Genomic DNA, 23,564 nt, shown 5'->3' with positions numbered 1-23,564 from the left:
TATGGAAAGAAATTGGTACTTTTATTTACATTAATAACGTAAACAATTACTATTACAATTTGAAAATTATCATCAAAAAATCCTCCACATGCAGCAATGACAGCTTTGGTATTGGCATTGGCATTGTAGCTGTCGGTTTGTCCAGATACTCAGGTGACATTTCACCCCACGCTTCCTGTAGCACTTGCCATAGATGTGGCTGTCTTGTCGGGCACTTCTCACACACCTTACAGTCTAGCTGATCCCACAAAAGCTCAATGGGTTTAAGATCCATAACACTCTTTTCCAATTATCTGTGTATGTTTACCCACTCTAAAATTGTCTTTTTGTTTCAAAATTGGACTTTGCAATTCTTTCCATAAGGCCTGCACCCCGAGTCTTCTCTTTACTGTTGATACACTGGTGTTGAGTGGGTAAAATTCAATGAAGCTATCAGCTGAGGACATATGAGGCGTCTAGTTCTCAAAACAGAGACTCTGTTAAGTGTTCAGAGTGTGTTAAGGCAAAAAGACAATGTTAAGCTTCATTTACAGAACCAAACAGCTTTCAATTGTGTTTGATATAATGGCAAGTGATTTTCTAGTGCCAAATTAACAATTTAGCATGATTACTCAAGGATAAGTTGTTGGAGTGATGGCTGCTGGAAATGGGGCTTGTCTAGATTTGATCAAAATCTATTTTTTTAAAATAGTTATGGTGCTGTTTTTTACATCATTAATGTCCTGACCATACTTTGTGATCAGCTGAATGCCACTTTGGTGAATTAAAGTATCAATTGCCTTCCGAAACAACAAAATCTGTACATTATTCCAAACTTTTGGCCGCCAGTGAATATATAGAACTGGATCACTGACACATTATTAAACTGCCTGCAGAAGTGTTTAAGCAGCCACCTTGGTATGCCCAAATAGAGCATCAATGACCGACCCCCATTTCACAGTCTCTGACCTGCGGACACAACAGTTGCATTTTGCCCTCTAGTGACAATCATGTTTAATTTGTATTTGCTCGGTTATGAGGGAGAAGATATACACTGATCACGATGTCAGAGCATTCACCTGCCCGGTGTTCAGTCTATTAGTGCAGCACAACAATCCCCAAAGGACTGTCCGCAAGTTGTAATGTAAGTAGTACAAGCTGTAATATTTGCTTGTTGAGGGTGACAATACATCCTTACCCCTGAAAGGTATTTCTAAATCACTCTAAATGACCGGGATTTGCTTGTTTTCATATTGAAGTGCTCTCTGTAGTCATACATGGATACATGTCATAAATACATGTTCACTTGCCATTTAAACCTAGCATATCAATTTAATTTGAACCAACTTTGCTTTGCGTGCCTCCCTCTCTGTGTGCCCGCTGCACGTATGATAGAGGGGGAGAGAGAGTGCACGCTCTAATTCAAGTCACTATGAGAACAAGGTACTTTTTGATGAAACATAAAAAAAGTAACTCTGAACAAACACATCGATGTTCACAACAAATAAGTCTGAAAATGTCAGTTTGTATCTTACTTCAGTTTCAGTGAACTTGTTTACCTTGAGCTGATCTGTTCGCCACTGAAGTTTGTTAGAGGCAGACTGTTTGATACAGATATACATAACTCTCTTGGGCTTAGAAACAGGAAAAATATCCAGACTTTAAATAAATAAATAATTACATGTGGACATTTGCGTTGTAGGGATGTACATGCAGATTTCAGAAATAAAATCAGCGATTGAATGACTAATGTTTACTCACTGAAAAGAGGTGATTTCCTATTAAGTCAATAGGGACATTGGAATGTTTGAGCATAGCAATATGGCAGCGCAATGTCTTCTCTGATATGACGTCATGAGCAATCCAGTTCTATATTATATGTCAGTGATTGGGACACCCTATGGTCTCGTGGACTTCGCGGGAATGCGCAAATGAAGTCCACGAGACGTAATGTTATCTTAAACACTTTTTTAATGTTAAGAAATGTATTATATTCTTTCGTATAAATTAACATTAATAAACACTGTAAAGAGGCGCTTCTTTGTTAGTTTACATTAACTATACAGTATATCTATAAATTAACAAACTAATGATGAATAAATGCTGTAAAAGGGTGTTGCTCATTGTTAGTTAAGGTTAGCTAATGCATTATGTAATATTAACTAATACATCTTTATAATGTTAAGTAATGTGTTAGTATATGTATTAATTAACATTAACTAAATGATGTAAAAAAGTGTTTTCAATGTTAGTTCATGTTAACTAATGTTAATTAAGGCATTAATAATTTTAACAAATTCAACCTTATGGTAAAGTGTTACCCCATTTTCATTGTTGAGTGAATTATTCTATAACTGTATTAAAAGTTACAAAGTCATTTGATGAAGTATTTCTGTGTGTCTCAAAACTACTCAGTGCCATAATTTCCTTAATTAACTCTCACTGCTTTGGCACCAGCAGGAAATAATTGGTCGCTGTAACAAGAGTGCACGCAGAAAATTCCATTACCGACTTCTCAAACAACAGGCCCTCTCCACATGACCTGCTAACCTCATCCAATAGCAACTCATCTTCCACCTCTGCATACGTAGTGTAAGCTGTTATTTCTGGACAATCTATTTCAATATTGACAAAGTCTCTCTCGACCTCCCAAGTGGACTGACTGCTCACTACATGCCCCGACATGATGGTACATTATGTGCTTATTACCTAATGCAATACGGTTGATAATTACATCTTGCTCAGTGATTACCTCATTCTGGGTCTCTTTAAATGATCCCCAGATCAATTATACCCCATACACAGCTCTGATCAAGAAAAACAATCATGTTAATTGCTTTTGGATCATTTGTTTGACAACTACTGCAAACAACTTCAGGGTTTTCAGCTGGGTTCAGGTAAAATTGAAGCCTTGAGTTATTGATTTGTTTTTATATTTTTGGGGGTTCTTTGCTAATGATGCATGGCAAATGTTAATGATGCATGGTGCCAAAATGTCAATATCATATTTATATTTATTTAAGTTGGCCAGAGGCATCTCTTTAGCGGAGACATCTCTGTTTCTCTTAATTTGTAGTCAATTAACAAAAAACATATCGATTAAATTTACATATCATGTTCATGCTATATATATATATATATATGACTTCATAATTTTTAAATCATATATATATATATATATATATATATATATATATATATATATATATATATATATATATATACACACACACATAAATATGATTTTTATTTGATTAAATGTAATACATTTACTTTCATTTTATGGCTCAAGGTGCAAGAATAAATAATTTCCCAGAGTGCTTTTATATTACCCCTAATTCTTCATAATGGAGCCAATCAACATGAAGCAAATGGATCCCATTCTCTTCTAGAAAAGATAGAAAAGATAATTGACTTACCATCAAATTCAGCCTGACCAACTCCAACAATAATGATGGACATGGGAAGCTTGGCTGCCTGATGGCAAAACAACAGCATTTCAATTCTCAAATTAGTATCAACACGTTTTAAGGTACAATGACAACAGTTGAATCTTAAGTCTCAGAATGGTAATGCAACTGTGTGTATCCTGTACACTAAAATAAAAACAACTCAAGTTATATTTGACTAATGAAAATGTGATTTGATTTTGCAATCTATCCATAACACAGACACTAAAAAAGATTAGAGACATATTACCAGCTAGACAGGTAAATATAAACAGCAAATGATCACAAATTCCATATCTGAAATGGAGCGATAAACCATAAAAGCAAAGATGTTTGTTTATGAGTAAATGTGCATGTCATTGATTCAGAGGAGACAAATATCTCATGGTGTTCAAGATGAGTCACTTGCAAGATGAGAAAATAATTTCATTTACCATATTTTAAAACAAGATGCATTATTGAGGTCATGGCGAGGCACATTTGGTGAAACTCACATGGATTCTTTGCATTGTCTTTGTCAATGTGATCATACAGTTATTTGGATGTAACAAATTGTTATCACTTTTTCAACAGCTGTTCCTTCTTTGTGGAAATTTTAAAGACTTCACACTGTGTGAGTAATACCATCTTGTTGTGGTTCGGTTTTATTGAAAATTTTACAGTTTGCATTGCAATGAAAACAAAAAATTAAAGGAACTTCCCAAGTACAAGCTGATTAGCATTATACAACAGTTCCCAACCTGTCCTCAAATCTGATTGGCCAAGTGGCATTGCAAGAGTGCTGATATTTAGTATAACCTTTAGCCTTTTCCCTAGATCTCTGGTATACAAGTACTGGGATGCTTCACTATTTGTATCATTCTGCTTGCCTTTGTTCCCGGATTTCCAAATAGTGGAATTTCATTCATTGCTCATTTTGATTTAATGTACTGATATTCACCATGGTGCAAAAAAAAAAAAAAAAAAAAAGTTGTGTGTTTGTGTTGTGAAATCATATTGAGCAATATGACTAAACTTAGATTAAAGAAGACTAAACTTTACTGAAAGTATATCTGATTGTGAGGCATCTGATCGTAAGAAGCAAAGATGTAAAAGCATAAATAAATGAGGATGTTTGATCTGTTTTTGGTGCTGTACTTCCAGTGATGGCAGCTCCCAATATTAATACCATCTTCCCTTTGAGATGTTCTCCAATAAAAACAACTTCCCTATTGTTCACCAGCCGGTTTTATAGACCAAACTGGAATTTTTCAGTCCAAGAAAATGAAAGCAAATAGACTATTACTGATGGCGAGTGTAAGTTGTCTCCCATCTACCACAATCTTTTTATTATGACAGTCGTGTCACGCTGCATGTCATAAAAGAGAGGCAGGGCACCATGAATAATTGAAGTTGTTTGCCCCATTTGTGCCATCCTCTTCTGACGTGATTGACAGGCCAGGTTTGAAGTAATGGGAAAACAAAACACTCTGTTAATTCCCCATAGTTTCCTTGACAACAGTAGAGAAAAAGCTCAGCACACATAGACATCATGCACACAGCTTCAAATCCACCCATCAACATATATGAACACACAAACGTACACCGTGTTTCAAACAAAATATGGATGCAATTCTAATTACTCTTAAAGTGTATTGTATTATTTTATTACTTAGTAATGGAGGTAAAAAACCAAGAATATGGTTGTCAGGGCCCACTTAAATCTTAAGATTACATACAATGTTTATCAGTTTATTTATTTAAATATATTTTTTTAATATGGGGAATAAGTGTAAAACATAGTTATATTGGGTCTTATGATCTTGACAATAAAGCCATGTTACCCCAAATAAAGTCATTAAATTGGTAGTCTGAGTAAGCCCCCCATCCCAAATGCCCAACTAATCTATCCCCCTGCCCACCCTAGTATAGCCTACAGGACATGGCCTGATTATTATTAAAATTCACCTAAAAAACCTTGTCTGATTACGACAACATTTCACTCACATTTGTTGACCCCCAATGGACATTACCCAGTGAAAATGCAGACAAATGTGAAATAAGGCATGTAATTACTTTTGCAAAGATTTTCCCATGTTCAGGGACCAGGATGCTTTGTCTCTTTATTGGAGCTTGATGGCATCTGGTAACTATAAACTATAAAATGTGTTTGCATTTTTGGAGTAATAATTCTTCTATATGAGTAATGATGTCTTATTTTGGCTTCCAAAGGAAAAAAATAAAAGCATATGTAACTTATGTATGACTTGCTCGACCCGCTCCGAACGGGATTCCAACCAGCGTCTCTGGCAAGGGAGGCGGGCACGCTAATGAGGAGGCTAAATGATACAGCCTCTAGTGTCAGTCGCTAGTGAGCCTCTTGAGGCCAGGGGAGTAAGGTTTACACATACCTCTCAACTATCATGTACCAGCTGGCTAACGTTAAACATACAAGCTTGAAACAATATGAGGGTGAGTAAACAATGACAAAATTTTTTATTTTTGGGTGAACTATTTCTGTACATCTGTATGAATCTACAAGTGTGTAAGGGAGGAAAATGCACCCTGTAGATGTCTAGAGCTATGACAGACAGTTTGAGGCTAAACTAATGAGGTCCATGCTTTAATGAAGGGTGCAAAATGCGGAATGGAGGCAATAATGGCATGAAATGTTGTCAGGGTGTGTGACTAAGGACAGGAACTTCTATTAAGGCTATCATCAGTCACACAGCAAGCAGGCGGTTCCATCTGACAAAGAGCTGTCTAATTGATTAATCCTACCATTTTTCATGTTACACATCATCTCTGATTGGTTGATGACAGACCTCTGCTTGCCTTTGAGCATCCTGACTTGCTTATCCTTCGAAGCCTGCCCTGTTCCAACATGACAAATGAATGTGCTCCTAATGTTGTTGTTTCTCATTATCGTTATCCAGTTAGACCTTATGCATGACTATTGTTATTCGTAAATAACATGTAAAAAAAAAAAATAGGCTGCATGCCTTCTGTTGACGGATGGGAGGATTACAGATTTCTATACTAATTATCAAAGACAGAAAATGAATATTCGTGGTTCATTAGAGTCTATCAGAGCCCAGCACAGAACACTGCATTTTGTTAGACTTAAAAGAATAGTTCAGCCCAAAATAACAATCCTGTATGTGTTTGTTCATCCTCATGTTATTACAAACTTGTATGCAGTAATTTCATATTTTGATGCCATGGTCTGTCAAGCTTCAGAAAATACCACATAAATACATGTACAGTACATACTGTATATACCATACAGTATGTATATATATATATATATATATATATATATATATATATATATATATATATATATATGGCATACAGTATGTGGATATAGCAATATATTACCAAAGAAGACATGGGGCAAAAAGTACATTATTTTCAGTTTTATGTCAAATGTCAGCTATATTTAGGGTTTCAAAATATGTCTTTCTCTACAGATCTATACACATACAGTATATATATACACACACACACACACACACATAACAGTTAGTTCCGGTCCTCAAATCTGATTGGATGAGAGACATTCCATGAGTGCTGATGGTCTGACACCATCAGCACTCCGACACTTCACTGTCGCTTGTGTTCGTGCCATTTTAAACTGAAGTGTAAGAGCAGTGCAGATATTTTAGAGCTACTGTTTGTCTTTTTTTTTTTACATGTATTTTTCAGCCAGCAGGTGTTGGCAAAACATCATTTTTATGTGCAATATGATCCAGTTAGGTGACGTGAAGTGAATCCGCATCAGCTAGTGTTTACATACAGCACGCCATGACTGCTTGTATTACTACTACACTACTAAAGCTAGGAAATAGCTTTAAACTTCAGCATTAAGTCTCATCACAACTGAGAGACACAACAGAATGAATAATTACACAAACTGAAGGCGTTTACCTCTTATCGGACTTTCCACATTGTAGTGGACAAACTGTTTAAAATGGCAGAGGATATTGCGTTTTTTATAGTGAAAGTGTCTTGTGTACCGGCTACCGCGAAATAGGGAGAAATACCCCCACTTTTCCACTGAGAAAGCTGATCTTCAGAAAGCTGACAGCATCTCTGCTTGGATGTGGCAAAACTGATCGCACAAACTCCATCTGCCCCCCCCTCTCACACACATCCATCCATCCATCCATCCTTGTTCATCCAACAACTTGTTAGAAACAGCATAAGCCGTGATACTATTTCTGAATTGACATTTTGAAATTACTAACGAATGCTTGGATGCATCATTTGGTTTGAACCAGCAATGGCAGAGTCTGATCTGCCGCGTAATAAAGTAGTTCCATGCACAAATGCGTTTTTATGACCGTACTCAGTTTTTCCTATTTTTTTTATTTACTTGTTCATTGAACTGTTGTATATAAGCAATATCACACTCGAAATCATGCTATATGACCTTAAATCAGCACTGCTGTGATTACCTATGACACGCGTTCCTCCAGCCGAATCACAGCAGTGCTGATGTAGGGTCATATAGCACTCTTGCTCATGTGATATTGCTTAAATATATACTAAATATCGTCCATTTGTGTTTCACCGAATTGTAACTGCATACAGGTTTAATGACATGGGGTTGAATCAATAATGGCAGAATGTTCAATGTTCAAGAATGTTTTGGTTTCCTTCAAGAGTCTGCAGTAAGAATAATGTTTAGTTCCACACAGCCAGTGTAGCTGGAGCAACCTAACAGACAGATCTGTAGAGAAAGACATATTTTGAAACCCTAAATATAGCTGACATTTGACATAAAACTTAAAATAATGTACTTTTTGCCCCATGTCTTCTTTGGTAATATATTGCTATATCCACATATGCCACACCACATGTCTCATTTTACATTTATGCTGAAACAGTAATGAGACAGCTTAGCAGTAGGATATTGTCAACAATTGTGGGAAGTGAAGGGATGCTGTTGAAACACCCTTAGATCAAAATAGCCTTCAGTGGGTGAATGTCCATTCATCTATGTCCTGTTTTTAAAAGTCAGAATCAAAAAGAGGAAGGTGACAGGCATACAGCTGCTCAGAGTAACAGCTTTCCTCATGAATGATACATGTGTCTGTCCCACTGAATCAAAGGAGAGAAGTAGGTCAGTGTTCCTCTAAGGTTTCTTGTGAATATTCCACACTGTGCTATGAAGCAGTATCTGAACATAGTATATGTGGCCCCCCTGAGGACCTGTAAAAGTGACTTGGACAGTAGTCCAATACATTTGCGATCTTACTGATAATGAGTTTTAGAAATGATTTAGCACTTGTAAGAACATCTTTCCCCATTATGTTGTGCTTGAGAGAAAAGTGCAGATTGCACTGGCACTTCAGATATAGCCCTCGTTTCTGACACTTATGCCCCAAAACACAGCGGAAAGACAGTTTGCAAACCTCAAATTGTGGCATTCACAAAATAGCATTTACTACTCTATAGTATGTAAATTATGATGTTTTTTTTTCAAATGCTGCTTTTATTTTGTTTTTTTAGCATACAGTGACTTAAAGGAGATCTAATGTTGTAAATGCCTCTTTTTGGGTGGAATCAAAACACGCTGTTTTCGTGTGCGTCTCTTTAAATGCAAATGAGCTGCTGCTCCCCGTCGTGACATAGCTCTGGTCTCCATGAATACATTTAGAGACAATGGTAAATTTAGCTGCATTAGCCGTGGAATCAGCTAACAAGCACATTCGGAAAGGCGATTTGCAAACATTCACAAAATATAAAGTGCGATACTTACATCTTCAGGATATAAAGCTGGAACAGTTGGTACTGATTCATGCTTGAGAATACAATTTTTAAAAAATCTTTATATCTGCTTTATATTGACACTCAATCACAAAGCTGTCCGGTGTAAAATGATTTGCACAAACATACATACATTTTTCTATGTTTTGGGGCACATTTCCTTCAAAACAAAACTTTTACAGCCAACAACAGAACACTTATGATGCTTAAGAAGCTGAGACATTATTCTTCTCACTGTATCTGTTTCAGCGAAGAAAAAAATGGTGGACTGTGTGTAGATCACTCAGGGGAGGATCTATGATAATAGAGCATAGATAATAGGTGGAGTCCATCACCAGTCGTGGGTGAGGCCTGCTCTACGAAAACCATTCATTTAGACACACTGTTTTTGATTAATCAAAATATAAGAAAGAGGAGTGGATGGACTTTTAACATTGTATTGTGGTTGTGTACACACACTGCCGACTCACATTTATGTACAAACATAAATGTGAATTTTGCATAATAGGTCCCCTTTAAATTTGGACTGTTTCTAACACAAAGCTATTGCATGGCTTCACAAGACTTGTAATATAGTGCTCAAGTTGCATGAGCTACTTTAATGTTGTAGTTTCTGTCCTTTTGAAGCTTAAAGGGATAGTTTACCCACAAATTAAAATTATCTTATCTCTTAAGACTTTCTTTCTTATGCAGAACAAAAATTAAGATTTTTATATAAAAAAAAACATCAGCTCTTTTGGCCCATTCAAAACAAGTAAATGGTGGCCATAACTTTGACGCTCCTTTTATACAAGAGCATATACTATATTAATAATATTTTATACTATACCAGCCCTCCTATATGTGTTCACGTGAGGACCGAGCTCCTCTTCTTTTTTAGCCATTCACATTTTTTGTTTTATCTCCACCTACTTGCAGTCTTCTACTACAAATAATGCAATAAATCTGCAAAAAACAGAAATAGAAAAACCCTTTTGAACATTCATAAGAGGGCTGTTTGTAGATTTATAGTAAAAAAATAAATAAAAATAAAAAAAAAAACACCTCTTCAAACCCACACCTATCATATCACTTCTGTGTTGTATGGATTAAATTTATGCTGCCTTTATGTGCTTTTTGGAGCTTCAAAGTTCTGGCCATCATTCATTTGCATTGGACCAACAAAGCTGAAATATTCATCAAAAAATGATTGTTTGTGTTCAGAAGACAGAAAGTCATACACATCTAAAATAGCAGGAAGATGAGTAAATGTTAAAATGAGAGAATAAACATTTTTGTGTGAAATATCCTTTTAAAAGCCCCCATTTTTGTCAAAGTATGGGCAAGAGCAGTGTCTCTCATTTTGCATTCCAGAGAAAAACATGGGTTAGAAACAGCATGAAGGTAAGTGAATGACTAATTCCTTTTAACATAGTTTACATTTTTTACATTTTAATATGGTAATTATTGGATTACTACAGCTCACATGACTAATCACACACCAAGACTGAGAAATAACATTTTCACTTGATTAAGAGATGCAACCACCAATATAGATTACAGTCTTTTTTATATAGATACAGTATATCCTGTTTCTGATTCAGATCAGATCAACTATTCTCTGCATTGCCAAGTAACATTCATTATCTTTAATTCATTAACTACATTTTGACAAATTTGAATATTCAAAAGATTTTTATTAAAATGTTCAGTACTAAATCTTATCTTTTGACACGAAACACAAAAACATCTTATGTTGTGAAACTTTATTTTTTACCTTGCATTCAGGTCTTAAATGACATGCAGGGGCGGAAACGTAAGTCTTCTTGGCAGATGTAGGCCACGGGGAAAGAGCAGCAGGCAAGATCTTAAAAGGAAGGTGTGGCTGTTCTACAAGTCTGACTAACAGTCGCAAATTCCCTTTAAATCCAGTCTGCTGGGAAGTCAGGCCTATTTATAGGCTGGGTGAATGACAAGCTTCACTGGAGACAAAACTGACCTTTTAAGCATGAATGGTGACCTTAATGCAAAGTGAGTCACCTGTTTTGCATGTGTCATTCAAACCGAGAATGATATTATTCTTATAATATATAAGCTATAATGAGATGTGCACCCAGTCCTGATGAGGCACATATCCTCTTTCGGTGGTCCTTTCAGTCCACTGAACAGTTTAGCGGTTTCTAAACGGCTATTCATGATAACACAGAAAGCAGGAGCACAAGGATGGCACTGGCTTTTGAATATGCTGGATTTTTAATTGAATTCAATTGATATTGTGTGCGTTCTTCTATGAAATAAAGTCGTACTCACATTTACAATGGCCTCTTTAGTCTGTGACATGTCTGATATGACCCCATCTGTGATGATGAGGAGGACATAATACTGCGAGCCATCTTGGACAGCAGATGCATAACTTCAGAGGGAAGAAAACAACAAAAATAGGTGGGAGAATTCTACAATAACAATCCACACAGTGGCCCCCAAAAGTACATTTAAGCCATACTTAAAAATATGTGAAAGTTTTTGCATTAGATTACAAAATATCAATTAAAATGGCATTTATTTCAAAGAAACACTAGAAGTAGATTTCAAATGATAAATTATTACATATATTGTTTAAAATTAAGACAAAAAAGCATATGGACACTTTCTGTTTGTAAAATGCGATGAACTGCACCTGTGGTTACTCTGCAAAGCTCTGCATCATTTACTCCCCATCCCAGATGTGTATGACTGTCTGCATTACACAAACAAAATATCTAAGCTCTGTTGGTCCATAAAAAGCAACTGAATGGGTGCCAGAATTAGAAGCTCCAAAATGCACATTAAGTCATCATTAAAGTAATCCATACTACTCCAGTGGTTAAATCCATATCTTCTGAAGCAATATGATAGGTGTGGGTGAGAAACAGATCAATATTTAAATCAGCTTTTACCATAAATTCTCCTCCCAGCCTTGTAGAGGGCGATATGCAGGAAGAATGCAAATGACCAAAAACAAGGACTTAAATATTGAACACTGGCTAAGTTCAGAATGGCATACTATCCTACTACTCTTACTACTTCTGCCATATATATGTCTATAGCAGAAAAAGTACGAGTAGTATGGTAGTATGCAATTCTGAACTCAGCTTGTTTCTCAACAGAATTGAAACCTATCATATCGTGTCTGAACACATGGATTTAACCACTGGAGAATTATGGGTTACTTTTATGCTGAGCTTACAAAATCTGACACCTATTCACTTGCATTGTATGGACCTACAGAGTTGAAATATTGTTCTAAAAATCTTTGTGTTCAGCAGAAGACAGAAAGTCATGCACGCCTGGGATGGCATGAGGGTGAGTAAATTATTTTAATTTTTGTGTGAACTATCACTTTAAGTGTCCAAAAAGTGTCCATATATATATATAATTTTTTTTTACTGTGCATTAAGTAAACTACTTTATCCACTACTCTCTCTAATATTGAGAGATTTGCTTTTCAAATCTCTCAAACCCATTCTACCATGTTAATACAACCCATCCTTTGTTTGTTTAAACAATTCTCTGCTTTCGACCAGTTCTGTGCAAGAACCCAAGGAACTGTGACATGCTTCAATTTAAAAAGTCTAATTACCACAGTGGATGCAGTGTAATCAGATGGAAAATGATTTGGTTGTGAGATATGAGGGAGGGGGTGGAGAGGTCTTCAGACAATTACTTGGTCTCCTTCCTTTTCTGGAAGCACACCCACTATCCATTTATATGACAATTAAAAATAGCTGCAGTCAGTCCTGAGACAATCTGTTACGACACCTATGTTGTGAGCTTTACAGTGGGATAACAAGCTTCCTTCATGTCAGCAGTGCATGTCAGTAACATTCTTTGTGTCAGTTTTTGGGCTCACGGAGGCAGCTGATGGTTTCAAGCTTAGCGTTTTGCTTTGATGCAAAGATAAAATTTTTGATGGAACATCAGAGTGAGTGTCACAATTTAAAGGCAAATAATTCATCTCAAGCATCTTCATCATATTGGTTTTATGGTGATACATAGACAAATTGCTCAGTATTTAAGATGTCAGCCTTGTCTGTTGTTCAAATGCTCAATCAGGCATATGCAGAGAGGTCGGCTCTAGGCGTTTGAGCCCCTGCCCTTTTGCTGAGGTGCCCCTAGTGGCATAAGGGGTGCAAATGCCACACAAAATGAAAACTTGCACACACACCCCAAAATAAATAAATAAATAAATACTATATATATATATATATATATATATATATATATATATATATATATATATATATATATATATATAGTGTTGGGTTCAAGTCCACCTTAGTCAAGTCTGAGTTTTTAAACAACTGAAATTGTAACCGTAAACTCAACATCAATGTTTTAAGCTTATTTTAAACTTCATAACTAAGAAAAACAGTTTGTCAATATAAATGTAACAAAAACACCTCTGTTGCCTTTCATATATATTTTATGATTTGTTTCCTGCTGAACAGACTTCAAAGTGGTTTCTGAATGAAAGGATATGCTTTAGGTGTATGATGAAAAAACTGTCCTTCAACACACTTCTTACTGTGTTCTGTTGACATTTTCAATTATTTGTTGCTTTTTCCCTCCACTCAAACATAGACTAAACAAAGTGAAAGCTGTGTGTCATTACAACCGAGATATTGATTAAAATTTTAATTTTCATTAAAACAAATAATTCATTTTCAATTTGTCAATTCAATTTAATTTAGTTTTATTTAAAATTATCCCTGTCTAAAGAAAAAATATATACTGAGATTTCTCTCTGAATCTTTTCTCTCTATCTGCTGCTGACTTATTTGGGAAAATACAGTACATACAAGCACTTGCTGATAAGTTACATCTCATGATTTCACTGCAAATGCTACATCCAAAAACACAAGAAAAGCCCACTGCTAATATTAGGTACACAATACAGGGCAGTTCTGCGTGCGGCTCGTGTACCTAAATCCCGATGCGTCTGTAAGCGTCTCGCAGAAGCTGCCGCAGAAGATCAAAAAATTATAATGTTTGATAATTGCTTGAGAGGCAGCCGAGTCTGCAATCAGTTAGAAATCTTTAAATACCAACCAAAGAAAATTTCATTGAGCTCTTCTTTAACCGCAAAAACATGGAGAATAATAATTTGAGTCATACATTTAACAGAATTGTCCTTTAAAAGTGTCAGAGATATAGGCTAAAAAAGACGTACATAAGTTACTCTGTGGTTTACAATAAAAATCTAATAAAATAAACCAGACACATTTTTAGGGGATTTGCTGAAGACTAGAATTAATTTATCTTCAAATAAACGTGTGATGCAACAAAATGTATTTTCTTCTCTGCAATTGATACCAGAGACAATAGCGAGAAAGACAAGGAGATTTAATTTAAGAAGAAAAAAATTCAGTGACCCTACCAAAAACCAGGACTGTCCTGTGTAATGAACCGGGACGTCTGGTCACCTCATTAAATTATGGAATAATTGTTAAAAAATAAATAAAATAGGCATATTTGTGGAAAAAATATCTAATATTTGAGTTACATAAAAGCTTTTTATTTGTTTTCTTCCTAATTGTCCTTGAAATAGTGGTCAAGAACCCCCGCCCACCCTAAAAACAAAAATGGTTTGGCCACTGATCAAAATTTGATGTTGTCATTTGATTTGAAGTTCAGTAGGCTAACGTTACGATCAAAATGCCCGGTCAGCACAAGTCTGGTGCTCAGAAAAGAAAAGAAAAGAGAAGAAGGGAAGAAGAAAATAGAGGCCTTCGAGATGTCCTAAACAAATATTTTAAAAAAGGTGGTGACGGAGAAGCTGGAACTAACGTTAGTAAAGTCAACGTAGAGCAAGGTAAGAAACAGCGCAGCCAACGTTTATGAGTGTTGTCAAAGACCCGGTACTTCGGTACCAAGTCGGTACTAATTTTGTTTCAAACGTCACGCCACGGTACCAGGTTTTCTCAAACCCGGTACTTGATGCGCGTGCATGCCCGAAGCGCGTGCAGTTGCGTCCTCTTCATAAAATTCCTGAGACATTGCGACCGGCGGTGCTGCTGATGTGGTGGCTGTAAATCCACTTGTTGATAAGAAAGGAGGAAAGAGACACATATGGAAATATTTTGGATATTAGCTCATAATAGCGACGCGGCGCGCTCGTTTTTACAGGCGCGCAAGTTCATTGTTGCATAGCAACGACAGACGCCACGGGAGAGCACGCGCTTGTGGAAAGGAGAAAGCGGTGCGAACTGCGCTCTCCATGATGACGAGGAAGTATTAGCAAAGAATTCATTGATTTCTAGCCCTTGCTTTACTACTAGATATATTTATGGAGATGAGAAATAAAAAGCCGGCTGAAATGCGTCACTGTTGGCATCGGTGAACAGATAATGGGCCAGATCCGAGTCTATTTTTGCTGCGCTGCTCATGCTTAATTAAAAGTGAAAGCACACTTTTGATGGACAAAAAAATAAATATGATTTCACACAAAAAGTGCCCAAAATGCACAGATTTTGCATGTCTAGTATGTTTTAACAAGAACTGCAGTATCTGGGCATGGGGGGCCCCATCTAAGATTATCTTGTCCCGGGCCCAGGCAAGACTGCTGGCCTGCAAAAAGGCATCCAAATATGCAGCAACTTGGATGCATTGATTTTGGAATTTAACTATCAATTATAATGACTACAATAATACCCAATGCGTTTCAGAGGTCATATCAGATTACATGCACACACATGCAACAGACAGGCAGCGCATTACTGATGAAACAAATGTGCACTTTAAATTAACAAAGTGGTAACACTTTACAATAAGGTTCCATTCGTTAACATTAGTTAATGCATTTGGTATCATGAAAGAAAAAAAAACCCTATATATTGTTTACAGCATTTAGTAATCAAAAATGAATTTGAATATGTTGAAATTAACATTAAAGAAGATTAATAAATGCTGTAAAAGTATTATTCATTGTTAGTTCATGTTATAATGTTGTTAATTAATGTTCAAGTAAATGTAGTTTGGATTTCTTCCACAAGATCAAAATTGTGCATGTCTACGTATATGAGCAAAATAAGTTAACTGTTGTTCTTTTCTTCCCCAGTTATGATATATTATGCTTATTGTGTAATATTTGGAGAATACACTTGAAAAGGTAGGTAATACTGTACTCAAGATCATTATTTGTCCTTAATGTGTAACACACCATTACGTTTTTCATTCTGTGAGCCTGCTTGGTTTAGAGATCAGACTTACCAGCCTGTATAGATGACAGATTTCATTTATATTTCATTTATTAGTTTAATAAATGTTCTTGTGATGATATGCAAATCTATTACATGTAATCAGCACTTACTGAAACTGAAAAGGTTTTGAACCTTCTTACAGTTGTGCATTTATGATATAATAAATGATGCATTTATTTTTTTATCCACAATTTAGTTTTTGAACCAGTGAATGTAACCTAAACCCAGGTGTTGGTCAATTTTCCTTTATAGTGCAAATGATCCCATCATTTATATTTTTGTCTTTAGAATTTTTTGGAAAATAATAATGAATACATGATAATTTAATCAAATTTCATGACAAATATTTTGATACATAAACAGGCCTACCTAATCCACTGATAAAAATGTCAAGTTATGCATTAAACATAGCACAAGACAACAAAAATATTATAGCAAAAAATAAATTGGGGTCACCTACCCAGTCTGATGGAGATTATACAACAACCCCCCACCCCCCGTTGATGTCAAATTTTGAAGCGACTGTCCTTCAAAAAGGTTTAGAGCCTCTGCCCCTTAATATGTCTCTTTATCTCCCTGTGCACAACTGTTCAAAAAATCTAAACAAAAGATCAATTTTACAATTCATGCTGAAAATATACATTGCATTCCGTAAAATCTTGCCGATATATAATTTGTATGCAAAGTGCAAATATGCTGACATTTTATATGGAAACAAAAACAAGAGATAATCAATTTGAATAGCAATTAAATTTGAAAACAATGGAAGGATGGTCAAAGGAAAGGTTAAATACTAAAGGAGCTCTTCATAAATGTCAATTTCATCATCAGTTATGCTGCACTGTAATTGATAAGCCTAATGCAACTGGAGATTGAACACACAGCGAAATGTACATTTAGGCAATCAAGAAATAAAATAATAATCTACATTTTGCCAAATCGTCCACTGGGAAAAAAAACCCCCAAACATATCAGTTACCACTAATCTGTGTATGTGTATGTTTAAAATGAGATACACCTGATTAAATATATATTATATATTTTTTGCAATAAATAACTTCAAATATTTTACTTGGAGTGGTAGTTGTGTTTATAAAAACTGCAGAAATCCAATGCTTGCTTGCTTTTTTTAAAAAAGAAAATATGTGTTCCATGTGCACAGTGACAATGCAAAACCAATTGTTGATTTAAAAAAAACTTATTGTATTTTAAACCTACCTGGCCACGTGATTTACGACAGGGGCAAAGTTGGTGGGCCCATACAGCTGGACGGTCTTTAGACTCTGATGGTATGCCTCCAATATCCCCTCAATACCATTACAGTAGGGGTTTTCAATATTGCCATTCTAAAAGACAGGACTCAATGGTTACATATGTGTCTCAGTTTTAAGCAAACAGCAGTTCAACAGAGAGACAATGTTGAGGAGAGAAAACATGGATTGTGTCAATCAATATGACAGCACTGCCAATTATAGTCATGCCCCATGCAATCTGTTCTTAGCATCATTAAACTGCTTCCAGAGCACCAATGACTACCCAAAATCATCTAATTGAGTTTTCTGAAAAGGTCCTAATGTAGTCCCTACATACTGTACAGTATGTGGACAGCCCAAAAAGCATACCCATTTTTACTTAATGAACATTTAATTAAAAAACCATGGGCATTAATAGGTAGTTGGTCCTCTCTTTGGTGCTATAACAGCTTCTAGAATGATGGAACATGGCTGCAGGGATTTTCTCCCATTAAGACACAAGAGGTCAGTGAGTTCAGACAATGATGTTGGTTAATAGGGCCTTGCTCAGTCAACGTTCTAATGAATTCAAAGGTGTTCAATGTGTCAGGGTTTGTGCAGGGAAGATACGATGTGAGGATTCAAATGCAGAACTTTAATTTGAAAAAAGAAGAGGATACAATGAAGGAGGTAAACATATGAAGAATAAGGTAACAAAAACCCAACAGCAGTATGCTGGCAACTAACACTCTACATACAAACAAGAACCAACAATGGAACAAGGAAAAAGAGGGCATATACACACACAAGGGCTAGCAAGACAACGAGGAACACATGTGATAAAATTTGGCCAGCAACAGAGACAAAACAAAGGAACTTTCAAAATAAGATCTCTACATGAGTCCAAAATGTGACAGAAACTCCCCTTAAAGGGCAGCTCCTGAAACCCCAAAAAAGTGAAAATGCCAATAGTTCACTGTGGAGCCGGTGACCAGGGAAGTGGCTTCAGGAAAAGGGTGGGGTCCGGAGGCCAGGGAGGTGGCTCTAGGAAGGGAGTGAGGTCTGGCAGTTTGGGTGGTGGCTCCAGAAAGGGAGTGGGTCCAGGAGGCCTTGGAGGAGGCCTGGGCTGTGGAACAGGGAATGGAGTTTCAGGAGGATGAGACTCAGTGGGCTGAGCCGCAGGAGGAGGAGCGGGCAGAGCCGAAGGAGGAAGAGTCACAGGAGGGACACAGGGAATTGGACGGGTGAGGTCAGTGGAGGCCACAGTGCAGATGGTGAGATCCGTGGCAGCCACTGGACAGGAAGGAGGTTCTGTGAAGGCCACTTGGGTGTGGATGACTTTGGCAGACTAGGCTGCGGCTGCTGAACAGGGGTCAGAAAACAGTGTGGAGGCACCTGGGAATTGGACAAGATCAAGCAGGCCATGGCCACTTGGGACTGGCGGAGCAGAAGCCACTAGGGACTGGACATCTTGGACAGGGCCCACTGACAAAGGGTCTGTCTTGGTGGAGGCCTCTGTGACCGGGAGTGTGGCAGCGGCAGGGGAATGGCCTACGTGGGAGTCAGTGCTGGCAGTGGCAGGGGAACGGCCTCCGTGGAAGTCAGTGCTGGCAGCGGCAGGGGAACGGCCTCCATGCCTGTGAGCGGGCCCTTCTCTTCCTCTTCCTCTACCGGACAGTCAGAAGTATTGCTGCTGAAGTGGCAGCCACCTCCTGGGAGTCAGCTGTGTGCTCCTCCGCCTCCTGGCGGTCAGCAGAGGACAAAGGTTGAGCAGCTGTTAAGAGCTGGGAGGTGGATCAGTGAAGTAGTGTCCTCACAGCCCGAGTAACATCTTCTCCTCCATGATTTTACTGATGCGACCCACCATCTCCACACTGAAGGGTGCCTCAGCATAAACACCAATAAGGTGGTTGCCCTGAAGCCAACGCCCTGGATTACAGCCGATACCGAGTCATGGGAGGCGGAAGTTAAGAAAATGCCCATCGCCTCCGCTGGGTCCATTTTGTTGGTCGGTTCTTCTGTCAGGGTTTGTGCAGGGAAGAGATGATAGAGTGGGGATCCAAATGCAGAACTTTAATTTGAACAAAAGAAGAGGATACAATGAAGGAGGTAAACATATGAAGAAAGTAACAAAAACTCAGCAGCAGTATGCTGGCAACTAACACTCTACATACAAACAAGAACCGACAAAGGAACAAGAGGTCATATACACACCCAAGGGCAAGAAAGACGATGGGAACACCTGTGATACAATTTGGCCAGCAACTCAAGACAGAAACATAATATTCTCCTAAATATGATTGTCTAAGGATTTTATGCACCTGTTAATAATGGATGTAGGTGAAATAACCAAACCTGTATTTATACAACAGAGTGTGTGAAAACAGAAAGACATTGAGACTCTTGCATCAACAACCTCTTGTGGACTAAGGATGTTCAGGACAAGAAGTTGAACATCAGCTCACTCACTAGGGGGAACTCATGAGACACGCATCCATCAGGGGGTAGTTTGGCTCCAAATCCCAGCGCTGGGAACATCTTGTCACTGTCATAATCCTGGATGATTTCCCCGACCGCCTTCAGAGCCAACGCGTAGGCATTCATCTGGTAGGGGTTCATGTAATGTAGAGATGTAGACTGGGATGGGTTACCTGGAAATAAAACAGCAAATCTGGATTACTCAGTTATAACACAACACAACACAACACAACCCTGTTGAAAAAAACAGCTTAGCTGGTCAACAGAATATGTGTGTTTTAAATGCTGTTGCCCCAACCAAGCTTCTTAAAGGTTTGTCCTTTTCCATGCAATTACACTAAATGGGCACTGAATCTTTTAAGTTTTATGAATGCAAAAGCATTACATTATCATAAATGTCGTCTGTACCATTTCAGATGCCATTTTAGTGAAATTTAAGTTGTTACTCACTGAAAATCTTGACATCCACCCTAGCTCTCCTTGGAAGGATTATTATATTTCATGAGAGAAGTAGCATTTTTCAGAACATGAATTGTTCTTTTGAGTCTTTTTAATGAATCTGTTGTTCAGGTTCACAAAAAGGGCTGGAATGATTTGTTCACGAATTGGGCAGATCTGGTTTTCAAGTTCAACTCACTAACTCAATGATCTGGTTCACCTCATTTGGTAAATACTAGGTTGTGTGTGAGCATGCAAATTTAGTGTCCTACTGTGGCAAAGTCAAAAACTCATTGGCTCAATGATTGCTGAGATCATTGTATGGCTTCTTATGACTTGAGATACAGTAAGCACATATAATCATATAGACCATTTCAGTGATACTTTTATGACCACTTTTGCTTCCATTTTAAAACTAGATAGTGTCAATCCCCATTTATTGTAATTTCATGAAAAAAGTAACACGCGCAGTCTTTGGAATTTCTGCTTTTGTGTTTCCATGAAGAAAAGGAAGTCATTGAATTAATCCTTTAACTAGATTAGCAAGCAAGACTTCCTTGGTCAAAAACCTTCTCCAGCTAAGATTTGCTGGAAACATCTTGGCTATGCCAGTTCACCAACTATACAGCACCAAACCAGCATTAACCAACATGGAACAGTGTGGAAATGCATACTGGCTTAAGTTGGAATTTTCAGCAGGGCCCACATTACAGATTTACTGTAAATAAAATATCTACAATCCATCAGATATTGAGAGGGCATTAATACAAGTCTTCTCAAATATTCTTCATTGTCAAATTGTGGTCTTCACAGTATGCCAGGATGTATACTTAAGAATCACAAATGAGCACTCAATGACTGTTGTCAAACTATTGATGTTCAGGGCTTGGAACAGTTGGGATCCAACAGTCTTTGAGTGATGGTTGCAATGTTGCTAAACTACACTTGCGCAGGCATCTATTTCCGTCCTCTCGCTACAGCGTTCTGAAAAAATCTTGCTAATTTACAAAATAATTCAAAGATTTTTGCAAGCAGTTACTTGAGAAAGAACAGTAATTATTTGAGCTTACAGCAAAAGCGCAGGGATGAAAATGATGGGGAGTCCCATTCACAGGCGGTTGGAGTAGCTCAGCCATTTGGGCTGATTTATGTAACCAGCGCACCTCACAGCATGGCTCAAACCCCTACACAGCTACCCATTCAGCTCGCAGCACAGGGAGCCACCCATTGACAAATAATAGGAATGTATTGAGCAACATAATCAATGGCCTCGAGCAGTCAAGTCTAGCTTTCAGAGATTTGTGTGATTTGGTTTGAATTCTCCAACATTTTAAGAGGTCACACACCATTCTCTCCACTTAATTACTTACCATTAGAGGCGGTGAAATCAATGGCCACAGTGAAATTGATCTGGGTCCTGGGAAAGGAGGCAGAAATTAGAAAAAAAAGAGTAAGCAAAAAGCAGTCTCTTCAGTGATTTTGTTGCCTCAGATGAGACAGGAACATATATCTGTGCAAATATACACGTGAAAACACGCACACAAAACAGGTGCTTAATCAGAACACACTCACTGCAAGAAAGGTGGAGCTCCATGTAGCAAATAGTAGCATTGCTGATTATTTTTTTTATCTGTGTTAACTTCTATCGGTGAATAGTGCTGTCATGTCTAGGGATGTGCAAAACTACATATTTTCAAAAGAAACTTGTTGGTAGGTTGCATGAACAACTAGTCTACTAATCATTTTTGTTTTAAGCCTTGTATAATTAGGCTAATTTTGAGTTCACCTGAACGTGAACACTTACATAAGTCCATGTGCAAAACTACTAGACATAGCACAACGGAAAGAAACAGAATGCAGGAGCTTCGAGACACAATCTTCTTTTAAACTTGGGTAATTAAAAAAAACTTTACATGTCGTCTTATAAAAACAATTCTCGAAGAGAAACACGCACACACACACCAGTGGGTGAAGGATTGTTTGGTTAGCATCGTTCCCTGCTGGTATTTTACATAACTACGCCATTATACCAGGCAAAAAGCATCCTTCCACGTTGCTGGCCATTCAAAAGTGTTCTGACTAAATATAATTGTTTTGGCTATTTTGCAATACAATAGTAAATATTTCATTATGTTGTCATAAATGTTTTGCCACTGACCTATTTATACAGTATATGTACAGTATATATATATATATATATATATATATATATATATATATACACAGTATGTTATGTAAAAATAGCATTTTAGCTTAGGGTACAGCTGACAATTTACACAAGGTTTATTTCTATTTCTTCTGCTCCAGACTTCCTTCAAACTTACTTCTCTGTCTGCTCGTGTGAATGTAACACGTAAGAAAGTGTTTCACCGCTGTTCAAATGCACTTTGGATCGCATCATTTATATGTATAAATGTTTTCCATCTGAAAGGACTAAATATTAAATGAAACAAATGACAATAAAATGCAAAGTAATATCTTCAGTAATCAAAATTATTTTTTAATGTAACTGTATTCCAATTACCAATTATTTAAATTGTAACTGTAATGGAATACAGTTACTTATATTTTGTATTTTAAATCCATAATCCCGTTACATGTATTCCATTACTCCCCAACCCTGTATATATACAGATCAGCCACAACTTTAAAACAACCTGCCTAATATTGTGTAGGTCCACCTCGTGCAGCCAAAACGGCACCAACCAGCATCTCAGAAGGCTATTCTTCTCACCACAATTGTATAGAGCAGTTATCTGAGTTACAGTAGACTTTGTCAGTGAGCAAAACATACAGTAAGCAGCAGTTCTGTGGAAGAAAATCCCTTGTTGATGAGAGAGGTCAACAGAGAATATTTATACGTTGGAATGGTATTCAATGGAAAGGAGGAGGCGAGAACCGGCTTGACAATATAAATAAAAGTTTTAATGATAAACTTAAAAGAAGACATAAACACACACACACGACGGACATGTCCGCTAACGATCTCTCTCTCCCGCACGGCCCTCTGCAGTCAG

At 37.2% G+C, this 23,564-nt stretch overlaps 1 protein-coding gene across 2 annotated transcripts in view; it reads right to left on the bottom strand.

The window, feature by feature from the left end:
* The window catches only part of LOC127632731 (copine-5), a 179,940-nt gene that overhangs the window by 10,019 nt on the left and 146,357 nt on the right, over positions 1–23,564 (bottom strand). For both annotated transcript variants that reach the window (XM_052111475.1, XM_052111476.1), the window contains 5 exons: positions 21,918–21,964; positions 20,101–20,282; positions 17,618–17,745; positions 11,472–11,574; positions 3,399–3,456 (listed from right to left, as the gene is read on the bottom strand). In XM_052111475.1, coding sequence (XP_051967435.1) covers positions 3,399–3,456; positions 11,472–11,574; positions 17,618–17,745; positions 20,101–20,282; positions 21,918–21,964 — 518 coding nt within the window. The remainder of the gene's footprint in view (positions 1–3,398; positions 3,457–11,471; positions 11,575–17,617; positions 17,746–20,100; positions 20,283–21,917; positions 21,965–23,564) is intronic.

Source organism: Xyrauchen texanus, chromosome 39 (genome assembly GCF_025860055.1).
Source record: "Xyrauchen texanus isolate HMW12.3.18 chromosome 39, RBS_HiC_50CHRs, whole genome shotgun sequence".
Taxonomy (NCBI): Eukaryota; Metazoa; Chordata; class Actinopteri; order Cypriniformes; family Catostomidae; genus Xyrauchen; species Xyrauchen texanus.
The sequence above is the reverse complement of the archived record's forward strand: the minus strand, read 5'-3'. Positions and strand labels throughout refer to the sequence as shown.